General features: G+C 34.1%; 1 protein-coding gene across 3 annotated transcripts in view; it reads right to left on the bottom strand.

Moving 5' to 3' along the window:
- Nucleotides 1-17,098, bottom strand: part of RPGRIP1L (RPGRIP1 like) — a 99,133-nt gene that overhangs the window by 56,412 nt on the left and 25,623 nt on the right. For all 3 annotated transcript variants that reach the window (XR_003792197.1, XM_029213539.1, XM_029213538.1), the window contains exons 8-14: nucleotides 15,013-15,159; nucleotides 13,634-13,707; nucleotides 7,617-7,756; nucleotides 2,808-2,914; nucleotides 2,538-2,588; nucleotides 1,684-1,863; nucleotides 1,049-1,166 (exon numbers count right to left, since the gene is read on the bottom strand). Coding sequence is in view for 2 of the 3 variants with exons in the window: in XM_029213539.1 (XP_029069372.1) it covers nucleotides 1,049-1,166; nucleotides 1,684-1,863; nucleotides 2,538-2,588; nucleotides 2,808-2,914; nucleotides 7,617-7,756; nucleotides 13,634-13,707; nucleotides 15,013-15,159 (817 nt within the window). In the remaining variant the exon portion in view is untranslated. The remainder of the gene's footprint in view (nucleotides 1-1,048; nucleotides 1,167-1,683; nucleotides 1,864-2,537; nucleotides 2,589-2,807; nucleotides 2,915-7,616; nucleotides 7,757-13,633; nucleotides 13,708-15,012; nucleotides 15,160-17,098) is intronic.

Here is a 17,098-nt window from a genome sequence, read left to right as displayed (position 1 = left end):
CCTGTGCTCCGCAACAAGAGAGGCCGCGATAGTGAGAGGCCCGCGCACTGCGATGAAGAGGGGCCCCCGCTTGCCACAACTAGAGAAAGCCCTCGCACAGAAACGAAGAGCCAACACAGCCATAAATAAATAAATAAAATTTTAAAAAAAAAGGCAAAATTCCTTAAAAAAAAAAATTACTGCTGGCATAGATCACTGAATTTAAGTACTGTATGGCAGGGAGCATGAAAGAGAGACAAAGTACTTATCACTGTAGAACTTATTATGTTGCAGTCATAGAGAATATGCAAAACTGCACCGGTGTATATAATACAATCCCTAAACATATTTTTTGAGTACATGAGAGTAAAAGTGGCAAGTGCTGAGGTAGTGTTGTTCAAAGTACAGTCTTACACCTGCATGTGAATTGCTTGGAATTATTTCTAAATATATCAAATCAGAGACCCCAAGATCTCCAGGGGTAGGGCCCAGGAAGCTACCTTTGAAACAAGTTCCCCATGTAATTTTCTTACTTGCTAAAGTCTGAAAACCACTGTAAGGGCATTTCAAGTAGAGGGGTGGCTAGCAGTAATTGGGGCCAGCTTTCTGGCATGGGCACACATTTGCTTAGATCCTGAAGCAGGGAAGGGTATATCCTGGAGTCAGAGTAGAAAGGAGGTTCAGATGGAGCAGACAAAGCCCTGGTGGTGGGACCGAACAAGATGCATCTGACAAAGAGCAAGCCGACTTGTTTGGCTGAGATGCATAGTTTGCTTAGAAGAGAAATTAGAAATGATGTGGTTAAATTTACCCTGTGGTACTACTTTATGAAGTACTTTGAAATCTTGCCTGCAACACCGAATTCAAAAAGCAGTGGGGAATTACTAAAAATTCTTGAGTAGAAAAGTATCAGATAAAAACAGCCTTTCTGGTAACTTATTATTAGAGTTAATAAATTGGGAAAAAAAGAGCAAAAAGAAAGTATGAGTGTACATTTGGATGACATTTTCAACTGTTGTAAAAATCCACTCCTCTAGTTACTGTGGACAAAGAATTGTGCACGTTGTACCTTCTAGTTTCTGGATGCGTGCGGCCCTGATATCAAGAAGGTGGACATACTGTTCCACTCTGAGTTCATAATCTTGCTGCAAATTTTCCATCTTCTGGGTCACTGCCTCAACTTCCATCTAAAAAAATAAAGATAACAAGTTTCATTACTCAGGATTTGTTCCATTTTCATTTGTTAAAGCAACTATGATTCAAGCATTTTTTAGATCCTGGGGATACCGGGAGCTATAAGCCGTTGTTTCCTGACTTCAAAGAGCTTACAGTTTAGAAAATTATGCTTGGCAGTGTTCGTTAACCAGGAGTAAAACCCACAAAACTCTGGGTCCCTTTTAAGGAGTGGTGACCCATTTGTTAGAAGCTAATATAACAGGCGGCTGTGGCAGGACCAACTGCGGAGCGTGCCGGTGTTGGTGAATACGTCGCCATGATTCGTTCCCTAAAACCAGGCACTGAAAAAATTACTTGTTTTAGAACTCTTTAGTCAGGAGTATCTAGATACAAGGCTAAATTCCAGGCATGTGGTAACACATGATAATAGATCATAACAGACGCTAATACATGATACTGCTTTGAAATGTAAATCATCAGTAGAGTATTATGGGAAACCTATCCTCCCGATTTAGTGTATTATATTACCTGATAATCTTTATTAATTTTATGTTGCATAATTAGCATGTTTCTTGTCTTTTCAAGTTCTTGCACTGTTTCTGCATGAGTTGCTTGCAGCTCTTTCATGGAGCGTTCTAGATCTTTATTAATTTTACTGTCTACTTTTTCTAAAAAAGAAAGGTCTCCATTTTTTTGTGATTTTTGAGCCTAAAACAAAAACATATTTTATTACCAAAACAAGAGTTTCTAAAATGTAACTGTGAATTAATATGGATATAGTAAGAAACAATCATTAATTGAAAACAGATATATTTCCATTTTCCGTTAGGAATAAAGCAGTCCTGATATAGAATACATATTTGGATAGACACTTGGAACAATTACAGAGAAATAAAAAAAAGTTTATTACTTCACGAAGTAAAAAAGAATCATGTACGTTTATTTCTATTCTTCATTTGATTAAAATCTATACCATGATGGTCTAAAAGGAAAGAAGTGTACTTTCTGTGTCTTCTTGTAAGTAACAGAATATTCTAGAACTAGAAAATATCTTCTGGTGACATATATAATTCAATATTTTACTTAAGATAATAGGGTGCACCAAGGTCTCTTAGGACAGAAAACTGCTGGTTAGTTTTATAGTGGGGCATATAAAAGTAAAATGTTTGTTACAGTTGGGGAAAGTGCTTTAAATAAGAGTTTTTGAGGTCTACTTTAATGTAATTTTGATGTCATTATGAAATATGTATATGCTGTAACTAAATGTCACCTGACCACTTTTCCTGAATAATTCATTCTCCAAAAGGTTACAATAAGGGTCATCATTATGCTGAAAGAGTTATATGTAGGCATGAAATTCATGATGAAGTTTAGAAAGTTACCTTTATAAGCAGGAGAGCTTCACTCAATTCATCAGCATTAATATCACTCTCCTGCAAAAGACAGAGTAAGTAAAAGCTCACAATGGAAAGTGCAAGAGACATTCCAACTATGTAGATTACCCTCATGGAACATAAACTGCAAGATACCATGAATTAATAAACTAAGTTATCTATTTGTATTCTTTTGCTTTGTGGTATAGTGTTTTCTTTACGTATGAAATATTTAGGTAAAAATTTGGAGTTCGTTTCCTAAATGAGAAAATAGTTCACCTGGTTGTAAATTTTCATGCGGTTTTTAAGTTCATCAAGTTGTTGCTTTTGTTCCAGGTACTGTAACTGTAGTTCTCTATTTTCTTGAATGATCTTCTCATTTTGGTCTTAAAAATGAAGTCGACACAATTCGAAAGGTAAGTGAGAATGAGGTATAAGAACACATTTAAATTGACTTAATTCATGAAACACACCAAGCCCAATCTAGCATTGTTCTGGCCACAGAGGAAATTGAGCTAGCACCTTAGACTAAGGCAGCAGGGGAATGAGGAACAAATGAACACTATCATGTGTCTACCATATGATTCACTTGCTTATCAAAAACTTAGGACTTAGTTTCACAGTATTAATACAAGGAAATTGTGGCCTCTGGAACTTCAAAGGAACATTCTATCTAAAATGCCTATGAAAATACGTTTCTAAATCTATGATTTTTACTTACTTATTAAGGGTCCTGAAAGGCATGCAAAAAAAATTTTTCTTTTAGTTTTTTCTAATTGACTTCCTTGAGTTATCTTTTCCTAATTCAGCATAAAGTCTTTTTATTAAAACAAGATAATTTCTGATAATAACTCTGGAATTATAATCAACCCCATTTTTAATAAATCTTTTAAGAGAGGAGAAATGGATTCTCAACGAGTGCATGGTAGTATCAATAATAATTCATGTGTGTTCTTTATTCACAGAGTTCACACTATTAATTAGGAATGGAGATAGGTTACCTTTGCCTATGTGCTCATTTGCCATGACCCACAAGCAGGCGTATAGGGTAGAGCTACAGAAGACGGCAAATCCATAGAGAGGCTAATTTTTCACTCTCTGCATTAAACATGCTTAACTCAAAAAAAAGAAAGCATAATAGCTAGCTAACAAATCTACTCTTTAGTCCTATGTTCTTAAGTGTACTTCTTTACTAGAGTTCGTTGTGGTGGTCAAGTATTCTCCTTTGTGGGCTCCCTGTGGACTGACTCTAAACCATGATATCCAAAGTGTCTCTACTAATTTCATCCTGCTCACAAAGATTTATGATCATCATTCCTTTTCTTAAAAAAAGGGAAACCAACATATTTGCCAAGAATTCTTTACATGAACACATTTGCACACTGACTGCATTTTATACAAAAATATGTTTCGGACTTTTATAAAGCTTTGTGTTCCCAAGCCATAAATGCTATATACAAGTAAAAACTGTAAATTACACAGTTAAGAAGAAATGAACTAAATTTGAATATTTTTAATATAACATACTTCTGGCAAACTAAAAAGTAAAAAAAAAAAAAAAAAAAAAAGTTACCCTAGGGTATGTAGAGCCATTTTAATATCAAAAACATCAAATATGTAAATATTTTTCTTATTGATAAGAGGTTAGAAGGTTATCCTAGAGTACAAATTACTAATACTCAGTGAAATAAATGAAAGAATTTCCAAATGTGAACAATACTTGGAAATATTTAAGGTAAAGATCAAACATTTATCTCTATACTAAAAATTAGGATTAATAATAAATATGAATTCTTATGAGATAAATTTGCTTTTTTGGTTAGAGAGTAGAGTAAGAATCTGGAACCCTTTATTTGATGTTGATTAGGTTAAAACAACATCCAGATAGAATGACTAGGTAACGAAAAAGGAGGTAAATGTAGTCAGCAAGAAGTAAAACCAAGGTCCTGAGGATAATGTCATTTCCTTCTCTGGCTAGTGAAACTTTTAGGGGTTCTGAGGGGAATCACAAGTGTAAGGACATGATCGTTCCATCTTCATCCAGACGCAGTGTATATTATTCCTATGCTGTCTTCTATTCTTTCAATTTTTCAGAGCAGGGTCCTGAGAATAATATGCTACTGGTATAAATAAACTTACTCAAATATTTCTTCCTTTTCTGATTTTTCGTTCAACAACTATGTTCCCACTTACCTGGTATTTTTAAAACCAGGGCTTTATTAGTGGGAAAATAACTTATTAGTGGGAGAAGATATTACTGAGCACCAGTAACTTTCTCTCTACTGAATTTTATGTAGAATTCTCTACTATATTTTTCCTTTCTTAAACTGTTTACTGGGGATGTCACTCCTGGGACTTTAAAACGTATGGAGACATTATAGTTCAAAGAGGAAATAGACTTGCTGAATTATAATATGAAAAATCAAAGCACCCTGTACAAGATGAAAAATAACCTCTTTACCTATGATTTGACAAAAAGCAGGTTAAGCTAAACAGCATTTTATTCAAATGAGATAACATTTCACTCTTTTAAAATTATGTTCTTCAAGCACACCATTAATAAGCAGAGTGCAGAGAACAATTCAACTAAACAATTTTCAGAGCTCCTTTGTGCTAATATCTTCAGCTGTGATCAATATAACCATATGCATTATGCTGAATTATGCATTTCAGCTAAAGATAGAAAGGAACTTTCAAAAGCAGGCCCTTAAACACATGCAGTTAATTTAAGCATTAACCAAATGCAAACTGCATTTACATATCCTTCCCCCACATATTCGCACAATCTGAAACTAATTTGTACCTTGAATAAAGAGGTGAGTATTCTCTAAAAATAATTTGCCAGTTAGATGAATGACTACAAGAAGCCAGGGAAACATCTTCTGGCAGAGAACACTTGATACATGAAAAGGTAACTGTGTGAAGAGACTTCAAAGTAAAATTAAACAATTTTGAAATCTGTAATACAAAAAAGCAACTTTCTAAATATTAAAAGATTTCCTTAAATAGACAACTTCAATTTTTTGTTTAGTATTTTCCTGGAAAAAATTGTTTAAAGGCTGTATTATTTTTCTTAAAATCTATTTTAACATTTTCACAAAGAAACAAAAACTGAAATTATCAGACCTGTAAATTTCAGGTATGCAAGCAAAAATAACTAAAATAATAGTTGCATTAAAAAGAAAGATTCAGTTCTAGCAATTTTTCTTAAAATAATCAGATAAATGTGTAAAGATTTGTGTAGAAAGATGTTCAGGGTACTTAAAAAAGCTGAAGCTATTTAAAAATTCAACAATAGAAGACTGTTAAACAATCAATCTATGGTACATCCTCACACTGGAAAACTATGACAGCCATTATAAATGACGATGATGCAGATTTATATTTATACTGAAGGAACGATTTCACAATACAGCAAATAAAAAAGCACATTATAAAATTGTATGTGTACATATAGAAACAACTCTGGAAGGACATATATAAAAATATTAATAGTGATTACGTTGAGGGCTGTGGGGCTGAAAAGAACCCCCAGACTTAATCCAACAGTAATAAACAGGTTTTAAAAGACCACCAAGATTCTATCCTCTTAAGAGTTTCTTACCAGAGACCAATTCAAATGTGTAAAGATAAGAGTTTTGGAATTTTTGATATCTAGGGAAGTACAGAAAGCACGGGAACAAGAAAGGTTTATTTCATTTCTCTTTCCTCAAGAAAGAAAAGAGAGAGGAAATACAGAGCCCTTCCACGTCGGTGGAAGAATTTATTGAGCAACTACTAAACAAAGCACTCTGATAGGTATTCAACACTACATATTAAAGTTAGGAACTAAGAATCTTTGACATAAAAACTTTAAAATATCCACCCAGTCAGAAATCATATCATTTTATTCTACTCACAGTCTTCTGGAGAAAATTTCATAAACTGTCTGTCATCATTTAAACCACTTGGTAAATAAATACTGCACGTATATTTCATTGAAATTAAGACCCCATTGATTATAAGATGTGTTCCAATTTCAGACTTCTTAAAATGTTAAAAAAAGTTACACCATAATTTAAAAAATGTTATCACCTACAAGATGCTTCCCAATTTCAGAGATATTAAAATGGGAAAAAAATCTTCTTAGAGTTAACGAAATATGGCATTGTGATCTAAATCAATATAGAGAGTACTGACTAGATATGTAATTGTTTTTTTAACTGAGTCTGCATTAAACTTTTACACGTTCTCATGCAACTGAACTGCCAAGTGTTCAAAAGGAGCAACCTTATTATCACATCGTTGGGTTTACCTACTGGCTGAGCAAACAGATGCAACACTTGGAGCAATTAATTCACTTCCCTGATTGTGCATTTGTGTGTATATGTGTGTATAATATAGTAGAGCAGACATCTACTTTAATTATATAATTATTTTACTTCTGTGAGACAAGAAAGGTGAGATCTGGGACTCATAACATGTAACTTATTGATGATTATTATTTTAGCAGGGACATCTTGACAAGGCTTCTTTATTTAAGTTCTCTGTCACGGAGCAGAATTAGCCATCTCACTATCAGATCAAAAACAGCCAAGCAAGACTTCTGCCGTCTTCCGCTGTCTTACACTGCCTTTTTTTTTTTTCCTTCTACTGCACCTGCCACCACCTGGTGTATCACATATTTATTTAATTACTGTCAGTTTCTCCCTCTTGAATTTATGCTGCATGAGGACCAGGTCTTTGTTTTATTCATTGCTGTATCCCCAGAACTTAGAATAGTGCCTAGCACATACTGGTGCTTAATAAACACTTGTTGACTCTTGAATAAATTCAGGAAAATTAAACAAATTAAAGACAACCTGAACAAGAGTAACTCTGAGAAAAAAATAATTCCTTTGGCATATACACTCAGCTGAGTAAAGGGAAATTTTGAGCAATCAATACACTCATAAAAGTGGATGACTGTTAATATAGGCTGTGTCCCTAAAAGCAGCAAGGTGCCTGGCAAAACAGCAGGCGCTGTAATAAGTACTTATCAAGTCAGTGAATAACAATGGGTAACACGCATGTCTGAAACGAGTAAGTCAGTAGTCATTTTACATGTACCTCTTTCAGTTTTTAATCTGTCAAGGATTTCAGTTTTGTCTGTTAAATCGGATTTTAAGGCAGTCTCGAGTTGAGCAATCTGTACTTTCAGCTGCTGTTCCTTTAACTTCCATTGCTCTTCATGGGCAGCACTGAAGGCACTGCAAAACACACGTGACAGGCAAGGAGAGCTTGGAAATCAGCTTCAACCGAAAATAATAAAGAGAAAAGCTTTTAGTGGCACAGAGACCACTGTCATCATGTCTTAGGAATTAAGTAAACATATGCTGGTCTGCTGCTGTTGAAACCAAGGCGCCTTTCTCAGGCTGCGGTTAGGCAACATGAAAGAGTTTGTGGGATGAGCAAAGGAACTGGCCTTAATTTAGAGCTCTAAAGTCAGAGAAGTTGGCAGTGTGCAGCTTTTGTGGGACTAGTAAAGGAATTCAGATACTGTACATACTCCAGAGGAATCCACAGTTCCAAACCTCAGCAGCAGACATCGGACAAAACCATTCTCTACCACGAATAAACCCTAATACAGAGAAAAGGGACTCCCCACCTGATCTTTAATTCCAGAATTTGAAACTTTTAAAGAGTCTGTGATAATAGCATATTTACAAAATACTGGCCACAAAATGATAGCATTTTGAATTACAAGACGGCGATCCTGATATTAAGAAGCAATGATCATGCAGTTTTTGTCCTAAAAAGCAAACAGCAATAGGCTAAGAACAAACGGTTTTACTCATAACGCATGACTGGGGTGAAAACCCAGTAAGAACACCTTGATAAGAATGATGTAGATAGAATTATTATTCCTCAATAAAAGTGTAGCAGTTTAAACTATCATGAAAATCTACTAATGATCAGCCCCGGGATTTTGGAAGAATCAGCTGAAAAATAACTAAATGGTACGCAGAAGCTATAGAGTAAACATTCGTTTAGGCCAGTGGTTCCCAAATGCTGGCCTACGTGAAACACTGGTGCTAGGTTAAAAATGCAGATTCTGGGGCCCAGGGATTCATAGTTTTCCCCAGGTGATAGCCAGGTTTTGGAAAAACTGATCTTGATCTGTACTTCAGCAGAAAACTATTAGCTGTGAAGCTTGATATGACTGAATAATTATCAGCAGCTTTGACCCTTCTACTCATTTTAAACCCAGTAAAGGAACCAGAAATTTACAAAATCTGGTTTTGTACTGATGATGAAGTAAATGGAAAAGAAACTTCTTATTGAAAATTGCCCTTAATGTTGCTCCCAGCTAGTCTGAGGTTTTAGTCCAAAAGAGATACTTTTCTGGGAGGCATAGCTTTCAAAAGAACAAAAAACTGTATATTTATTTTACAGTCTGAATGTTTCTATTGCATTTAAAATAACATGACCTTAAAAATGAATGGAATTCTAGAAGTTTCTCTAAATATGACATCTGTTTCTTCAATCAGTGTTCTCATTTCATGTATGGAACCTTAAAAAAATACATGGATCTGGTATACCAATGTTTTAAGCTAATTTTATCAAAGGTAGAGTTACCTAGGTTTAAATGAAATCCAAATATGTACTTTAAATACTAAAGTAAAGAATATTCCCTTACATTTTCATTTTTTGATAAAGGACAAATATATTTCAAAGTATATATACCAAACACGTACACATGTATACATACATGTGAGTGTATATGTGTGTGTGTGTGTCTCTTATTATTAAAAGTATGTACTACCCGGAAAAAAAATTAGCATGATGAAACAGGCACAACCATACATTATATCAGCCGCTAAAAATTAGAAACAGTAGTGTTCCAACAGCATTAGTACCAGCAAAAAAGATCACCAACAGTTAATCTGGCAGAAACATCAGAAGCTGTATGTGTTTAAATTAAGAACAATTTAGCAGCCTGGTTTTTCCAAACCCACAAAATACTAGTGTAAATCAGCATAAGTCACTCTGAATTTAGTCCACTGCTATCTTCCCTCTAAATTTAGGATTACATTCCACTGGAGTTTCACGAGGAATTCCTTTTGAATTTACTGTATTCCTCTATGCTTGGAGCCATCTGTGTAACTATAAATGGTAAACCACATCTGGCTCCATTTTCTTTGTAGAGGCTGTGTACATGATTAAATCTGCATATGAGAGCAGTCTTTGAGAACCTTTTATTCATGAAAATGTTTTTGTACATTGCCTACAGTGACAACTGAGGAGGGGATCATAGCTGGTCTTTGTGCACATTTCATTGTTACATTATGTTGCTGGAGTGATAAAACATCAATCTGCAGTGGAATGCCCATTGGTTCCTGTGGTCATTGGCATGTCCATTGGCAGTCATGGGTCAGCATACTGTAAATACACACCCTCGATCAACAACATGATAAGATAAAAAAAAAAGAGTTGAAGAATTCATCTCCACCCTAAGGTCTTTTTTCTTACAGAATGAATTCCTTTTATTCCAATGTTCAAGGGTACCCTAATGTGAGAGATAGGGAAGAATAAGCTCTAATCATCCATAAAGAAATCCGTAGGTACCTTAGTTAGGCCTAGTGGAAATTAAATGCATATTAACATGGGGATATTTCACTTACTAAAGGAAAAACGATGCCCCAAATGTACTCAGTTTGATTTCTGGGAAGCACAAAGTGCTCATTTAGGATCATATGAGCTTTCATGTCTCCTAGAATATTGTAGGGGACAGGTGTTCGCGTTACAGCAGCGGTCCCCAACCTTTTTGGCACCAGGGACTGGTTTCGTGGAAGACAATTTTTCCACGGACAGGGGTGGGGGGTGGATGGTTCAGGCGGAAATGTGAGCGATGGGGAGCTGCAGACGAAGATTCACTCGCTCCCTGCCGCTCACCTCCCGCTGTGCAGCCTGGCTCCTAACAGGGGGTTGGGGATCCCTGCTTTACAGAAATGGAGCACAGAGAGTCTATGGGTGGTCAGCAGTGCTCGCTTCAATTTTGGATATTAGATGGCTATCACATTGTAAAAACCTGAATCATCCAATTCTTAAAACAGTTAATATCATCTTCAAAAACTGGACCAACTCTTCTTTTAAATAGTTATTAGATGAGTGTCTCTCAGGGAGTTAATACCTTAAAATCACCTTTAACAAGAGTCTCTGGATTCAAACTCAAATTGACTGAGTCTGAATTGGATGGTATTGGGGGATGGGGAGGAGGGAAGGTGGGGAGGTTTCACAGGGCTGGTGAAGCCTCCATTTTACTGTTTTCCAAGTTACTGATATACATTAGAGTTGAAGGACTACTGCATTCATCAGCTGTATCACCCTAAAACTATATACTAACTTCAAAAATGAGACCCAGCTGTACTATATTATAGTATAGAATTTCTCTCTGACCAAATAGAAACACTTAATTGCAAAAATTTTATTCTGAGTTTTTTAAATGAACATTTCTTAAAGTTATACTTATTTCTTGGCATAGTATCAAACATGCTATAACGTATTAAAAAAGGCTCATACCAAATACTAACATGAAGATTTTACCTTACCAGATGATTCTCTAATATGTCATATGTCAAATAATAAACACATTAAAAATATCATTTGAAAAAGGAAGATGAGAATGCAATCTGCACATCACATTTTTCTCCTGAAAACTAGCCAATTTTGAATAACAAACAAATACTCTCCTTTTAAAAACATGCTATCACTATGACTAACCAAACAGGGAATATATGTAGTTTGTGATGAGCATTAGTTACTGGCAATGATGAATAACACTGCCATGAAATACAAGAGCTGTAAAGAATCTTGGGGAGGATGTTAATTTTTGTAGAGTTTTTCCAATTATGCTTCTGAAAACACATTATATATTTAAAAAACTGTATTAGAGAATTTTACAGCTCTATTTACTATCACATGTGCTTGCCGGGTTTTGTACCTAAGTGACATTTTTTTTTGACACAAATGTTTTGACACTCATTATACACATTTACTTCCATACACCTCACACAAAACTCAAGTGTAAGCAGCGTGATGAAGTCTGTTTTTAATGTGAAAGGAAAAAAAAGGTTGCTCAAACGCAAAACATTAAAAATAAAAACCTTTCAAAGTCAGATTTACACTCTTAGGTCATCTTCTAATATGGAAAGATAAAGTTTCATGGTGATAAACTAAATATGAGAAAAACATGTCTTTCTTAAAATTTCATTTATGCATTATTCCCAACTAAGTTTAATGTTTTTTATTACAAGAAAGTACTTTCAGTAAATCCTCAAATTGAGGGGAAGTAGAAAATGTATAAGTAATGACCAAATGGCACTTATATTCATGTATTAAGACCATGTTAAATTACTTGAAATTACAAGATGTTAAGATAAATATAAATCAATAAAAATTTCTAAATGTGTGACAGTCCTGTTATTCCATGAATGTTTCCCTTTGCATATACAATTTTCCATTGCAATTAAAATCAGAGATAGGCACAGAGAAAAAAAATTCAAGTTTTAGAGTCGAAAGAAATGGGTTTTAGTCCTGTACTGGAGTCTCAGCAATGCTGTGTGACTCTGTAAAAGTCTCTTAATTTTTCTTGAGTCTCAATTCCCTCATTTATAAGATATGGGGATAACATTATTTTCTCTGCCATATAATATGGTGGTGGTGTGATCTCTCCATATAATGAAATTTTAAAATTTCAAACATACAACTGCTATCTACTTAGGTATATATCACTATAAACCTATGCATTGTTCTATAGAGACAGAAATACCATAAAATAGGAGGTATAATAAATGCTTTAGGTAAAATTAATCGGGGCTGATGAGAGTGGGACCAGAACAAAGCACTGAGGCCAAATGATCTGGGAGGGGGCGCAAGGCAAATTCCACATAAAGCTGTTTAGCCAGTCTATCCTTGCTGGAGAGCCCAAGACGTTACTTTAACTGAGGTCTCAAACCGCTATTGGTAACCCTTAATATAATGAGCCCCTGTGCAAATATAATCAACACTAGTATAAGCACCATACATGATACATACCTCTGGAATGATGCGTAACATTAATTTAGTTATCTTTTCGAAGTAAATCAAAATAAAGGCCTCTCCCTACATTCTTCGGTATAATTTGTTTAATTCATAAATTGTAAATTTAGTTTGCAAAACATACCAAACGTAAAACATAGTTAAAAAGTTAAAGATATAACTGTAGATCAGATGGCTATTTTCTGATGTTTCTGAATATGATCAATTAGAAGCAACTGTTGAATATCATCTCTAACATATATATTTCAATATATATAAAATTTACTTTCATGTAAACCTGTATTTATCATTTATCAGTATCATACACTGAAAAGACTTAAAAATACACACACATCTGTATCATTTAAGTAAACTTAGCTGTAGAGTAGAATTCTGTTTCTAACATTACCAGAAGGGATTAATTTTTAAAATACCATAATTATGAAGCAGATAAAAAAAAGAAAAGTAAAGCAGCTCTTTAAAATTCATCTTAAGATAAAGATGCGTGTGTTTTTTGTTTTAAGAAATAGCAAAAATTGTAAGCGAATACCTTTGCTTTCCACCAACAGAATCACACGAAGCTAATAGGCTGGGTAGCCCAGCAGAAGAAACAAGGGCTTGGAGAGACCAGAAGAGGTTCAAATACAATCTCTGCTACTTCCCAGCTTTACAAACATAGGCAAATTTACTTAATTCTGTTTTATTTTCATTGTCTGCAAAATGGGCATTAATAATACCTACATTTCCAAGTTGTTGTGAGGAATTTATAACGATGTATGCAGAGTATTTAGCATAGTGCCTGCTAGCTTACAGTTTGCATTCAATAAATGATAGCAGTTGTTACTGACAACAAAGTGATAATGGTTTTCTTAGTAACAGACTGCTGCTCGGGTTAAAGAACTTATTACCAACCTCTTAAAAAAGCTTATTTTTCTTTTATAACATGTATAGATTTCTTGCAATCATCTGTTGCTAATTCTTTAATCAATATTAGGTATTCTGATATCCAATGTTTTGATAGAAAAGATCTCAAACAAGAGGAGAGAACATATGGAATCATGATTTACCTGTTATAAAGTTTATCATAGTTTTCCTTTAAAAGTTCCCGTTCCTTTTCTAAATCATTAATTCTATCCTGCAGCTGAAATGAAAAGAAAATTACACATTAGGTGTATAAAACCACGTGGGGATTAAAAAAAACATGTGAGGAGGCTAACATGTCTTGATTTCTAAATTGCAGCTGTGAACTAGTCCACTTATATCATCTGTATTTAATTTAGCATTGTTTTTCTTCCAAGTTGTTAAGTAAACATGAAATTAATATTTCTGTTTTAATTTAGTAGGAACGTATGCACTGCTTTATGGCAACATGTACCAAAATTCAATAAAGAACGTGTTAAAAGCTTGCTATTAAGTTTGGGGAAACATAATATTTTTTACTGTCTTCTGCGATGAATTCCATCATTATATTCATTTTGTGTTAATTTCCAGTTGGCCCCCCAAAATAAAAGGATTAACTTTTCTTTTGGTTCGTGGTTCAAACAACTTGTGTCAATCACTATTTACTCTGAAAACACAATTTCTCATGTTACTTGGAATTTACAAAGAGCCAGTAGTACATCCTTCAAATGAATGAACAAATAAAATCGTATACCTTGTTTTATCCCAATGAATAATATTTTTAGAAATAAACTCAGGGTAATAATTATATCTTGATAACTAAAATGTAGCTTTTTGTATTTATTTCTAGTATTTAAGTTTCATTCACCAGTATATTTTGTTGTTACAACCTTTTCCCATGGATCAGAGTACTCTTGAAATTCATTCTCTTCTCAAAATTCTTTTGATGCCAGTGTGAGACACCGTAAAAGATTCTTCCAAGATGAGAACAGAATGTAGACATCTTATTTCATTTGCATTCTGTTTAAGGACAAGTTTAACAGACTGCAGAAAAAGACTGCGCTAGCTGGGAAACATGAGAAGCAACATGAATAGGAAGATGAGTTTTGAAACAACTTCCTAGAAAAAAAAAAATTTTCAAAATTGCTGATGTTGGAGGGCAGAACATCCTTCTCCTTAGAGACAGATCTATTCCTATAATTGTTCTGACATCTCAAATGACTAATAAGCTGTTAAGGCTGAGAAAGTTAAGTTCCTCAGGTAATCTGGCATTTGTTCGTTTAAAAATGTTATGGTTTGCTGTCTCCTCAAGGATCCTTAATCCTTTAGATAAATAGTGGATCTCAGCACGTTTGCGAGTATTTTTAAGTACCGATTTGCCATGCACATAATATATTGACTATATTTTGCTGTGCTCAAAGTGCCATGCATGTAGTTTAGGATTTTTAAGTCAATATAATATTTAAAATGTCTCTATTTTACTTTTTCAAAATAGTTACAGAGAAGTGTTAATGCAAAGGAATGGCTAAACTTTTTGGGAGCTTACCTCTTCTATTCTTCTTTCAGAAAATGTCATGGAACATAACTGCTTCTCAAGAGTGCAGCATTTTAAACGCTGCTCTTTAAGCTGCATGTTTAGCTCATCTCCATTTGCCATCAAGGCATCATGGCTGATCCGGAGAGTTTTTTGCTTCTAAAAAACAAAAGGAAAATCCTTTCAAAACTATTTTTGGATTCTGCTTTGAATGAATGATCACCATTCCATAAATGAGTTTACTCCTGAAGTCCATGTTATAGTGTTTATTCTTTATCTCACAATGTATATATGCTACTATATTAATGTGCCATTATACAGTGTATAATGTCTCCATAAAGGATACTCTTGGCCAAAGTGTATCATGAGGAAGAAAATATTTTAGCAGAGTCACACAATGTAGGCTGTTTTTTTCCTTTATTTTATTTCCTCCTAGTTTTCTGACTTGTTGATAGTGACCAGTGAGTAAATTAGTTTTAGCAAGTAATTATTTTTTTGCTGTGGTTACAGTGGTTGGACATGCTGTCTAAAAATGCTGCTGCATGGGTTAAAAATAAATGCTGACCATAGATATTCAAACTGAAAAGATCTGTCACCACACCATATAAATAGCCTTGGAAGGTTAGCTTCTAATTGTAATACAATTAAGAATTTCAATTCAGTAAAATAGTTACTGAAGTCTTCTTAATTTTCAAAATTGACCTATTTATGAATATGTTTTAAATTCAATTTTACATACTTACACTAAAGTCTTTTCATAGAGTCCATATGACCATAACATGTAATGCCTTATCTGCTAATTAAAATCATTAAATTTCTATTGAAGTTCTTCAATTGTTTAAAAGAAACATGGCTATTGAGCTACTTGAGTCCAATTTTTGTTAATCTTGCTTATAATCACAGAACAGTATCTTTAACCAGCTTTCTCTGTGCTTCGTATCTCGGTGAAGCTGTTGGCCTGAACCTCTCAAATCTCTACCCAAAAGAGGTACCTGTGCTATCAAAGACACTTGATATTCATGGTATTTAAACAAATACCTGGAGTCACTGTTAAATGGAAATCACAACAGTCAAAGTGATAAAAGAATGCAAAATCACTTTTTAATTCCTTTCTTAATGCTGCCTTTTAGAGATGGCTTTCAGCTACATGTATTTTTAATCTCCCTCTTCCATCCATCTGCAGATAGAGTTATCAATCCCACTCTCTAATTAATCTCTCTTTCACATACCCGTCATATTTATATGGAAGGTAGTGTATTACTTGACATTAAGGAGGTACCTGTAGGATGGAAAACATGACCCAGAGTATGGTTGAAAAATATTTATCTAATTCAATAGTGAATTTAGGCTTCAGATGACCCGCTTTGCATCAATTTACTGCTTTCCTTGTTTCAGTACTTCAAAGAAAGTACTGCTTAATATGAATTCTGCTCATCTGGAATGTTTTGGAGTTCATTAATTCCAGAACCTATGTTAATTACGCAGTGCCAATAAACAGGAGTCCTCTGATGGCACATTCCTGTGCGGCCATAGTCCTTGGTAAAACAACCATGGGGATAAGAGTCTCAAGTACTGTCAACCGAAAGGTTAGGATTTAAAATAAATACACTGACAGTCGACGTGAGGGGTATTCAAATATTTTCTGATACTGGTAGTGACAAAACAAAACAAAACACCACATATCAAAAAAGATTTAACAAAACTTGATTATTAATCTATTCTTAACATTGATCTATCTTGGATATTTCAAAATGCTTAGAACTGAAGATATATGCAAATACATCTAAACCTTCAGTGTTAATGTGCCCATATGATTCCAGATAAAAGGAGTTAAAAATAAATTTTCTTCACCTGAGATGCTTTATGATAAATGTGTTTATTATTTTAAGATGACACAGATATTTATAGAAAGTCCAAGCAGTTAGTTATTTCTTTAGTTATTAAGTTATAAATAGCTAACCATACAGGAAGTGAAATTATACACACTTGAGAATAAAAAGAGCAATCTTTAAAAACTACTTTTTAGTGTTACGACCATTCTACTTAAAAAAAAAAGTTGAACACTATTTTCGAACCTTTGTATCTATGTATCACCATA

Source organism: Monodon monoceros, unplaced genomic scaffold (assembly GCF_005190385.1).
Source record: "Monodon monoceros isolate NGI ecotype Baffin Bay Population unplaced genomic scaffold, NGI_Narwhal_1 Super_Scaffold_10, whole genome shotgun sequence".
Classification (NCBI taxonomy): domain Eukaryota; kingdom Metazoa; phylum Chordata; class Mammalia; order Artiodactyla; family Monodontidae; genus Monodon; species Monodon monoceros.
This window is presented reverse-complemented; position numbering and strand designations above follow the sequence as displayed.